Source organism: Protopterus annectens, chromosome 9.part0, assembly GCF_019279795.1.
Source record: "Protopterus annectens isolate FY-2018-M chromosome 9.part0, PAN1.0, whole genome shotgun sequence".
Classification (NCBI taxonomy): Eukaryota; Metazoa; Chordata; order Ceratodontiformes; family Protopteridae; genus Protopterus; species Protopterus annectens.
The window spans coordinates 237,783,494-237,795,600 of NC_056743.1; the positions used below are offsets into that span (position 1 = coordinate 237,783,494).

At 42.0% G+C, this 12,107-nt stretch overlaps 1 protein-coding gene across 1 annotated transcript in view; it reads right to left on the minus strand.

Annotated features, from left to right (window-relative positions):
- TRIM66 (tripartite motif containing 66) overlaps positions 1–12,107 on the minus strand; it is a 419,382-nt gene that overhangs the window by 178,730 nt on the left and 228,545 nt on the right. Inside the window, exon 8 of the mRNA XM_044082811.1 lies at positions 512–629. Coding sequence (XP_043938746.1) covers positions 512–629 — 118 coding nt within the window. The remainder of the gene's footprint in view (positions 1–511; positions 630–12,107) is intronic.

Sequence of the window (12,107 nt, forward strand, 5' to 3'; positions counted from 1 at the left end):
GTTTACATCTCGCGGTTTGCTTATATGCATTATTCACTAATCTTGCTCTATGAAAGAAGAACAGAATGCCTACTGTTTGAAACCAGCAAGTCAGACCTCTTCATGCCAATCTTTTGTCAAGATCTTCAAAATTAACTTTTCACATCACATTTACTCTATTGTTTTTTACTGTTACTGTACTTATAAGGTGATACATTGAGTTTTATTTTTTATTAAAAACACAAAGCATTAAAGGTGTAATGTTTATATGTCTAGGTAGATGCAGGTTACAGGTACTTTTTAGGATTTATAAGGCACTCCATTTCATCCATACACTACATCACTATTTGCATTATGTTTCATAGTCAAATGAGGATGCAGTACAATGCACAAATCATTGCATTGTTTCAACAGCTGCTTGGCAAACAGACATCTCATTGTGTTTATTAGAAAGCAGTATATAAAAAATTGCTCCTCCACACTTTTAACTTAAGTGAGAAAAGTAACAGAATTATATTGTTTTTTTCTTCACCTAAATTTGAAAGTTGCTTAGCCCAGTGAGCAGGTTCCCAGTTAAACTTGAGTCTGCATGGGGAGCCAAGATCAGTATTACATTGGGTTTCCAACAAACGTCGCATCTGACAGACAATCTAGTAATACAGAAAGACAAAAAAAAAAAAAAAAGGTTAAGTCAATTGTAATAAATTCCAGTGTCAACTTCTTTAATAACAGAAATAAGCACAAACATTGAGCTATATCTTACTTCTCACACATTCATTACAGGTAATATCTTAAAAGTTTGGCAAAGTTGTACAAATATCCAATCATGATGATAATCTAACATCACCATAAAGATTAGATGGCATAGCCTAAAGCTGTCAGAAGGCAAATCTAGCAAGATTCCTCAATAGCCAGCAACCTAATTAGTATGATATTAAAAGGGTGCTGAAAAGAAAGAAAATGCTTGATATGGCATACATCAATGAGAAAAGTGATTATCACATACCGAAGGCATTGTTCATCACAAAGATATGATTTACCATAACAACTGGTTGATATACTCAAGTATGTATGTATATGGGGGGTATTTGGGGGAACAGGGAATGTTTGTATGTGCAAGTTAATTCATTTTCACACAAGAGCTATTAGACCATCCCCAGGATTCAATAAAATCTATGCAGGCTCCGTGTACAGCCTACACAGAATGTATCCATGTACATAGCCATTGTTCCACCCCGGCAGCGCACCATACATATTAATGATAGTATGCTGCCAAGAGAGAGATCTCAGTAACATGAATATTGAATCCATGTAAGCAGTACTAAACAGGCTGTCCCTTAATTGTGGATTGTCTGGAAAACTTCTGGATAGTTGGCAAGCACAGCACAATACCCTTCAGCCCATTAACCTTGTCCAAAAGGTATGTAACACACTTTACTGCATTAAATTGAAATTTTATTTTTTTATAGATTTATATGCATGTTTGTGTGGTGCAGCATGTTGTTTAGCAATGCCTAGCTTTGCATATACAGCAGACATCCGATAGACAACTAAATTTTTTTCCATGTGCTTGTTTGTGATGTGGTACGTTGATTAGCTATCCTTAGCTGTGCTTACATATACAGTACACATCCACTACATATCTAAAAATAGAAAATGGATGTATTTAATTGTTGTATTTCTGTGATGCTTAACACCTTTGTAGTCTATGTGAAGATGTACAAGATCCCTTCACTAGCCAGTGGCTAGATAGGTTGAGTCATGACCTATAGTATGGTACGGTTTGAGTCCTGAGCAGTCAAACTTTTTAAATATATTGCTGTGAAAATGTTTCAGATGACTACAACATTGATTTAGTTTAAATTAAAAAAATGTTATATTTAGAAGAGCTGAGTGATGTTAAGCAGCACTTAAATATTGTCAGTGGTCTATTCCAGTTTGCGCTGGGTTAAATGAATAGATATCTATTGTATATTTGCTGAAACTTAGAGCTCTGCAAATATATTATTTATTTACCCTATACATTATATTATTTTTCCTCTATGTATATTTATTGTGTACCAGTCTTGTGTTTTTTTTTTTTTTAATTATTCTATGAAGTGGCTTATAGGAGGAATTTCATGAGTGGTTGATGCTGGGGTGTGTTTGCGGAGTGGAGATGGCACAAGTAAATTTTAATAAATAAAAGGAAGTATATTGAATTATTTTATCAGATGAAGTTTCAAAATATTAAAACAAAAGCAGTTATCTCTATTCTCTTATTGTTGTATTTGATTTAATTAAGTGTTCAGAGGTGCCGATATTTAAGAATAAAGTTCTGGTTTGGATTGAAACTGATTGCTTAGCAGTGTTATTGAACTGCTAATATTGCACATAGCCCTTGTGCAGCATCCTGTCTATATTTGGTTTAGGTATGTAACCATTTTGTGTCCAACATGATGCACATCTTTTAATATACTTATGGGGAATGGGATTTACATCAGTAAGCCTTCCTGAGAACTGTACAACTGACATGCTATTGATCTTCAGTTGTGTAACACCTACAGAGGATGCAGACTACAGCAAGGGTATTGTGCTGTCTGTTAACTTGGGACACAGGTCTCCTGGATACTTCCTTTTTTAGCAGTTGTAATACTACAAAGCTATTTGTTTGTCATTGTATTTTATACATATGTTTTGGGGGGTCCTGCTATAGGCTACACTACAAGTGGACTCCTGTGTTTGGTGGGTGAGCATATGTGAGTATCTGTCATGGCACAAACAGGAGTAGGTCACTATTGCTACTGTCCTAGGTGGTTCCACACCCTTTCCATGACTGCCACACTGTTGCATATTAGATGTGTAATCAAGTAGGAAATACTGATAGCCATCCTTTAGTGCTGCATCTGTACATATTGTACTCCCACATATGTGATCCTGACATTTATTCAAATTTTTTTGTATTTCAGGTGATATCATGCACACTAGATGCTGCCTACTTTTCACTGCGACTGAAAATTACCTCATAATCGAGGTGTTAAGACAACACTACCAGGTGCTGTTGTCCAGAGGGAGGGCGAATAGGCAAGAGCAACAAGCCTTGTGGGACAAACTGGTCCACAGCATAAATGCTGTGGGTCACCAGAACTGCACTTATGAGCAGGTACAACACCATGCCATGGACATGATCCATTCTGAATGCAGATGGGCAGGGAACATGGCCAGAGACTGTCAGGTCACTGGTGGTGGGCCTGCAGTGGAGCAACCTCTTTCAGCCACTGAGGAATTCCTGCTGAACTTTGCAACACAGGACAGCTTCCGGCATCATCACCTGTATGTCTTGGATGCCGGTGACAGCTTCCAGGCATCCATCACACAATATGTCTTGGATGTGGGTGCCACCATTTCCACTAAAGGGGAGCATCCAGGTATGCTTAGTTGCATCAGCATTGAAATACTGTAGCATTTAGCATATCAGGATGTAAATAGTTTTATGTGGGTGTCAGCTGTTTCATGGGGTGGGGGGGGAGGAGGTTAGCTACAGTTTTAAGATTATGCATAGAGTGTGACCCACATACCCGTTAACATAGCAACTACTGTACATAGGAGATAGTTGGACATAGTAACAATGTAACGCGTGGTGCTGCTTACATTGCCTCTCCCTCAAATGTTTTTCAGGACCATCTGGAATAGGAATAGGCCATACTTCTGCTACTGGTAAGCACAAAACATGTTTGTCAGAACTGTAGATTTAGTTCAAGGCATTAGCTAAAGTGTCATCCTAGGCCAGCTGGCTGGATTGATGTACTGTTTGCGTGATACACAAATGTACAGATATTCTGACTGTGCACACTTAAGGGTCGTACCTCTGCCCTGTTGGTGCGTCCACAGTGATTGATTTCACAGTATTGTCAGGACCTTTCGGACGGCCATACCTGTAAACTGTGCAGAGTTCTGCAAAATGTCACCAGTGTGCGTTATTTGCCTTGCTCATGACAATCTAGTTTAAAGAATCATTATCTTCAAATAATTACAGATTTGGGTTAGAAAATAATGTTCTCATGTCCTCCTATATCAGACTGTGGGTTGTGCAAGTCTGGAGTAGTGACAGCAGTGCACACAGCTTAACATGTACTGCAACATAGTACCACAGAGCATAGTAGTGGAGGTATTAATGTGATGATTTTCCCTTTATATCACAGGCGGCCTGGTAAGATGGTCTTTGTTTCCTTCATGACCTCAAGACAGTGTCTTCTCAGACTCGGATGATGATGGCCAAAGTGAGGCACAGTTGAGGGTTGCAGGGGCTGAATCCGTCACAGAGGTTTACATCCCTCTTCTGCCCTCAATCATCTTACACAGTCAGTATGACTACACATACCCAGTTCCCAGTGGCCACAGATACTGGACAGTCAGAGGGTGGGGACATTGAAAAGGGAAGTATGGCTACTATGGCTGCAGTGAGTGTCAACACTGGCGATAGCCAAAGAGTTGGTGAGGTTCCACACAGGTGAATTGATAGGAATGCTCACAGCAGGCCTGCTGTCCCTCCACAACTTGTGGCAAGTGTCTCATCACATGTCACTTGGCATATGTTTTGGGCTATCATGGAGGCACAGGCACATTCTGAAAGGAACTCCAGATGAATGCTCAGGGTTATAAATGCAGCACAATCTGACATCCATGACTGCTTTCACCATGTTGCTGATACCCTGGATCTGTTGATTGATGCAGTGGAAACATGCTGATCTGAGACAGATTGTACACTATCTGTGATGGTACGTCTGGTGGGAGTTGAGCATCTGACTCATGGACATAGGACAGCAACTACAACTGTTGAGAGTCCACGTGACTGTGCACAATCACGCTCTTGTAGTGGCAGTACATCCAGTACTCCAGAGGGAAATGTGCTGTCCACACCAAGACATGGCAGGCCATGGGCTCATGGTCCTGGGCATTCCCGTGGAGGACATGGTCTCAGCAGACAGCAGTCACCCTTGGGTAGTAGTCCAGCATCTGACCTTGGGCATGTATGTACTAATGCAACTCCTGGCAGAGCTAGCTCTTGTGTTCCGGAGTGGAGACAATTAACTGTCAGCTCTACCATGCACAGCTCAAAGCTGTCCAACATACAGTCATGTACGGCTAGCACAGAGCTTGGCTGTGTTCACACAGACACTCACACACCACTGTCACATTCAGGTTACCTACAGACACACATGCCACATTTACATGGTTCATCTTGCCTGCTTCCCTTCCAGACTCACATCCACGCTTGCAAACCTATTGGGCTAGCCTAGGTCTCCTGAACCCCCACCCCAAAAAAAAAAAAAAACACACAGCACCCTGTGCAAGTGATGATACTTATCCCACATCCCTGTCATCCTTCTCAACAATGCAGGGAAATGAAGCTGTGTGTCTGATGCACAGAGTTACTATCTAAATATGCATTTGTTTCATCCATTGTTTACTTTGACACATTACTTGTCCTTGTCAGTTACAGATATTGTACGCTGCCATTTGTAATGAATAAACCACATTATTTTGTGTACACTATGTTGACTACTGTTGTACTGGCTGTGTAGTTACACAATGAAAAGTGTCTCATGGAAATGTTTACATTTCACTTTCAGGATTGTGTAGGGCACACCTATCTGTACACAGCTACAATAAACTCCTCATCATAGCATGGGATGAAATGTCAGCACAAAAGAAAAATGTCTTTAGAAAGATAAAACAGTATAGGCGCATGTCTCCATAGGTTCCCATGTGTATGTAGGCTAACAAAAACAAGGGCTTCTTTCAACCTAGGCATACATCCCTAAACACTGACAAGGTCCGATACCCTTGATAAGTGTAAGCAGGGTTTTGGGAGCTGAGACATGTACAAGCTGTGGCATGGATTTCCCGGTGTCAATTAGAGACATTTGTCCTAAACCAGTTACGATTGTCTTGTTCTGCATCCTAATGTGTAAACTTGCACATGATGTGCGTTATGGTGGAACAGTGCTTAACATGGATGGGGAGCATATTACATATAGGGTGTAGTCTCAGAGTTGCATACCTCTCTCTCCTGCATGTCCTATTTATACCACAGTCAATGTGTAGGTGTGTAGAGCAGGTAATTCTCATGCTAGTCCTTTCTTCGATATGCAGGAGGTACACAGTGGGATTTGACACCTCCCTGTATGGCAGCAATACACCTCCCCTCCAAAGCATGTAGGAGACAGAATACACAGTTATGGCCTTGATGAGGTCTGCATAGGACATGTTATGTAGACTGTGTATTGGTTTACTTTGGAACCTCTGTGGCTGTTACAGTTGTCAGATGTGGCTGTGTAGTTACATACCAAAGGTGGCATTGCACTCATTGATAGGTGTGATGAATGCCAAATACAGTGGAACAATGACTTTCTTCGATTTGCATGCCATACCCCTGTCTATAGGTTGTGCAATATTGACTGAATCCCCACATATTACTGACCTATGACAGTCAAATGCTAGATCACTCTCTGTGTCTAAGTCCCTGACTACTTGGTCAACTGTCAGAGGTATGTGGACAATACCATATTTACCAGGGGTGAATGACTTCCCAAAGGATATTATTGTGCATTCCTTGGCATTTAGTATTAGTCCATGGCTCTGAAAACAAATGAATGTGTGCATCAGCCCATCCTGGATAACTGGTGAGTCAGTGTGGGATTCAATGATAGCTCCTAATTTGCAATCATCTGCAAAAGTAGTCAGTCAGAGGGTGGTGACAGTGGCCATGAAAGGAAATGCCTAGAAGGAGTAGTCCCAGAAATGATTTGTGAGGAAAGCCCACTGCTGACTGGCCTCATTGTAGTGGTGGACTCCCTAATTCGATCGTCCTGGATAATGTCCGTCAGCCACTTGGCTATCCACTGGCTGACATACTAGTTTGTAAACAATCTCTAGAGCTTGTCAGCAATGCCTGATGGCCCAGTAGTGTGCAATACCTTGTCAGGCTATGGTAGGTGGAGTGATTTTCCCCTCATCCATTGCATTGTTTACCACTCATTGAGCTCCACCAGGTAGGGTAGGCATGATCTGCCCTTGACAAAACCAAACTGAGTTTGGTCCAGTGTCTGTAGGTGTACTGCTTTTATTATTTCAATGATAATTCTTTTCATGGCTTTAAATATCAGACTACTGAAACTTCTTGGGACAGTGCTTGCCTGCTGGATGTCCTGTGTGCAACTCAGTATTGCAGTAAATTCTATCAGGGTTTACAAGAAAACTGTCATCCAAGGTGTCCAAGTCTGTACACAGCACATGCAAACATCGGGGGGTAATATGTACTCCCTGTGAAGATAAGGACGGAGTATTTACACAGTTATTCTGCAGTTAGATGCTAATCAAACAGTGTGTACTGAAATAAAACAATTACCTTGTGAAGAATGCTGAAAAGAGGGGAGTCCCCTGATGCCTGGCTACTACTACTGCTGGTCTCACCACAGCCACTCTCTCCTGGGATATCATGCTCCTTTAATTTTTCTCTTACCAGAAGCAAAACGTTAATACTAAGCTCAAGATGAGAAGCAGGCCACAGTCTGTTTGTTCATCCACACACATGTCCCACATCATGCAAGGCTCTGTAGGCTTGCCATACCCTTTTCCAGGTAGATGCCTTGATTAGCAACCAAAGCAATCATTTGAATTTTGCATGCATTATGCCTTGTGTTCGAGGCTTGTAGGATTTGACTAGGGTACTGACCTGATGGTGATTAGGAGCACAGCTGCAGAGTCACAATATAATGTTCAATGTCAGGTGACAGATGTCCAAGGTTGCTCAAGGAAGCTCCATAGTGGCAGTGATCCATGTTAGGTGACAATTTCACAGCAATTCATGCAGCCTACCCTTCAACAGCATAATGGTGGAGATCTGTGTGACATCTGGGGCCTACTGAAGAGGAGTGGCCACCTTTGGCCAATGTGTTTCTCCTTACCAGATGTCCTAGGTATGTCATACTGTACATTTATGTTACCAGAACACAATTCTGTGTTCTCACATTTCACACAACATCCAATGTGCTGTCTTGGTTGCTTGACAGACACTGTAGACATGAATGGCCAAAGTAATGACTGCAAAGTTGAACAAGTTTTCTGTGCATACATGGACTTCCAAATCTTCACTGCAGAGTGCCTAAAGACTGTGTTTGAGGCTGTCAACCTCCAGGGTATAGCAGCATGACCATAACTTTGCTGGAGTTGCACATTGTCACATGTGTAGGTATGCTATTCCGACCCTGCTTAATAACAAGATTATGGTTAATGCAAGGGCCACATGCCTGGTAAAGCATCGTACTCAATCTATCATGTTATGCCACACTTACAGGTGTTGTTTTACCTTAGCAGAACAGCATAAAGGTGCTAACATGTTACATTTAAGCATCTGTCAGGCCACTGCCTAACGATGGCCTGCTGTGCCATACACACAAAGCAAGAATCTATTGCTAATGGCATTATCACTGATTGCTGACAAGATGTAGAAAGCTTTCCAACTCCTCTACTCCTACTCCACACAAACACAATGTGTGAGAGATGTGACTATATTAATAACCTTGAATCCATGCTGTGTCATACACCATTCAGTACATATGACAATGAGCGGGTTGCCAACATGCACACCTGATCTCCTACTGCACCCAAACCCACATCACACATATCTACATGTGCAGAGCTCCTTAACAAACACATATGCAAACACCAGACACCTCAGATACTCAAATGCAAGTTTGCTACACATAATCATACCTCTACAGAACATGGTACATATAACATCTCATGTACCACTGTCGCACCGGTCAAACACCTAAGGCAAAACACAAAATCATATTACTCATACCTGGTTACATCATGAGACACATTGATGTCCATCTCACCATGCTACATAAGGGAAAGGTCACAGTCAGCTGTCTGTGAGGTGCCAGGATATGCCGTATCACACATGCATGCAAGTTTGTCAACATCAGGTACTGTTATAACTACATCATAGTTCCTGTTGGTTGAAACATACCTCTGTTGACCTTATGTAGAAACATGACAGAGCTTATGGACTCTGTCTCAGGCAAGTATGCCCTGAAAATTCAGCTGCATTCGACCTTCACCTAGGATAATGGCTCACTGCAAATGGAAAATGACTGAATACAATAATTGCCTTAGTGTGTGGTGTCATTGTAAAGGGATCACTACATGTCAGGCTGGGATGACTTGCTCAATAGACCTCGATGCTTTGCCAGAGATGGTCTTCACCTGTCGCCCCTGGGATTTTGTCTACTGGCCTAGGCTGTTGCTACACCCACAGTGCATCTTTTAGGCAGTGTCTCAAGGGAAAAATTTCCAATGAGAAAATGCCATCTACAAACATCATGGTTATACCACTACACTCTAGGAATACCAACATGAAACTCTACTCGCTGTCCCCACCTTGGAAGATGCAGACATTTGTGCAGTCACAGACACCTGGTTCAAGGCTGTGAAAAGCACGACAGCCATACAAGGCTACACCTTCTTCCACATTTTCAGACCTCCAAGTTAAAGGGTGCAAGGTAATGCAGGTGGTTTATACATATTCATTAATGATAGATACACATCCAGACAGGTTAGACAGTATGATTCCCTGGAGAAACTGCAGGTGCTAATGACTGCCTTGTGAGGGCACATAATCAAGCCATTGCCAGCTACAGGAACAGCTCCGCCATGAATCAATTTTAGGAGTACCCATTGTTAACGGCTTGAGATCTGCTTGACGTCTATCAGAGATATATCTCAGAACATGCGCATTTTGGAGTGACTAACTACCCACAAAATGGGTTGATGACTTGTGCTCAAACTCACGTGCCCAAAGATTAGTTGACTTCCTTAACTACAATGCCCTGGACCAGTGGAGTGACATCTCCACAAGAGGGGCCAATGTACTGCATCAGGTGCTTACCAATATGCGTGATCACTGTAGCACCCCACTGTTTGGTACTCCTTGGTGAGACTGAGATCTGACCGTAGATCAGTCTCATTAAAAAATGTCACCCAACCCCCATAAATACAGTAATAAACTTAAACAAAGCAGACTATAACCTCCTAGGGGATAGTATAAATAGCTTAACTGTGCCTCCCCCCTCAGATAGAACAGGCGACTATGCCGAGCTCTACACCAATGCTTTATACAAGCACCTGTACAATTGCATTGAATCTGCTGTACCTGACAGGAGCAAAACAAGCTCTGCCTGGCACAACAAACCTGCCTGGTGGACAACTACCTTTAGCAGGCTTTACAATAAGTAGTAGACAATGCTGTCAAACAGTAGGAGGAACCCCCTAAAGGCGAGCACTCCTCCCTCAGCTTTGGCATAAGCAAATAAGAGTGTTGTTGTGAAGTCACTGCCAAAACAAAGCGTAAATGTGACAAAGTTGCGGCCTTCTCCACAAAGGAAAGAACTAAAAAGAGCATTAGTAACTTAGTTACATGTGTAACTTAAAATGAAAGGCCCAAATTGTTGGTGTACTCATAGTTAATGATACCACATATATAAAGAGCCTGCAGACATAGCTATCCTGTTGGTCGACAGGTTCTGTGACAACTTCACTTCCCTGACCCAACCACACGTACTACATGACATCTGTACAACCTGTCTCATACCTTTTATCTCTAAAGGGCAGGTCATAAATGGTCTCTCTAAGGAGAAACACACATCTATTGGACCGGTTATCATCTCAGGCTGCGTCCTACATGGGATCCAACATGGATTATTAACAACATTGGGAACTCCTTGCAATCATAGTGCACCCACCGGCTCAATCCCAGGAAGATAGCCAAGGTTATTCCTTTGCCATAGAGGTTGTGCATCCACTGACCATGGGAACTATAAATGTATTAGCCTGAGTAGCCATATCTGTAAGCCCAAAGGGCTAATCATTATGGATCTCATCAGCAAAGATATATGTAATCTACAAACACTTGACCCTACATAGTTTGGATTTGTGAAAAGGAGATCATGTCTGTTAAACCTGGTGGACATTTATGAGGCAGTCACTAAGTACCCGGATGAGGGGACATCTGTGCATACAAACACCTGGACGTTGCCAAGCCATGTGGTACTATCCCCCACTCAGGCATCATTGACAAACTCACGCCCCAGCTAAATTATCATTAATGAAATGCCATTCAAAGGGTCACTTCTTTGCCCACTGGACAGAACTCTTCGCCATTCAAAATAAGGAAGTCATATCAAAGAAAGCAGAGCTTTCCGCAACTTCAGTGGTGTTCCACAGGGTTCAGTCCTGGATCCTCCATTTATACCTACCGAGTACAAGCACCCAAAAGTGAATATATGTCTGTGAAGCTGTCAAGGGTTGGCTGGCGTTACTACAAACTTGGAGCAGACGGTCATGAGAATCTCCAAATTATGTCAGCATCCTGCAAAAGAGTCCATACCGACAAATGATTGACTTGCCATACTTGCTTGGCGTGCGACTCCCATATTAGCAATATATGGGTATCATTTTCTACTAGGTAACACGCAATATTTCTTATTGAAGTAGCACATCAACAGCAACAGTAGCAACACCTTAAGTACATACTCCGGGGTTAGAGCCTTGGGGACACAGGCCTGGCCACACAGGTTTACACCTACTTTACCTTAGATCACTATTCTCCACAGTGGTAGGAAAAGCAATTTATCTTGTTCATGTCATAACTGAGGGCACTGTCACCTGAAAATGAAGTAGTTATAACCTCCATGTACTCTTCCCTCATCAGGACAATATTTAAGTGCAATGGCCATTTTTTCATGTACCTTTCCAAGCACCAGTGGCAAATGCAGAGACCACAAAGGTTCCTCACAAGGGAAATTTAAGTCTTCAGCATCTGTCCTATGGTGATCATCTGAAATCACTGTCACTTTAGCCTGTGTCATACAGACTGTTTAGATGTGATCTCTGTACCATGCATACAAGGCAATGTCAGTCCCTGCTTTATTTCAAATACTACATATCTATATGTCAAATGGTACACAGATTACTTGCTGTAAGGACCTTAACTTGGTATGTAACATTAACAAAATATGTTGGAGGGAGAGATAGGTGTACCAGAGTTTAACAAACCCTTGAACCAGACTCCCATTTAAAAA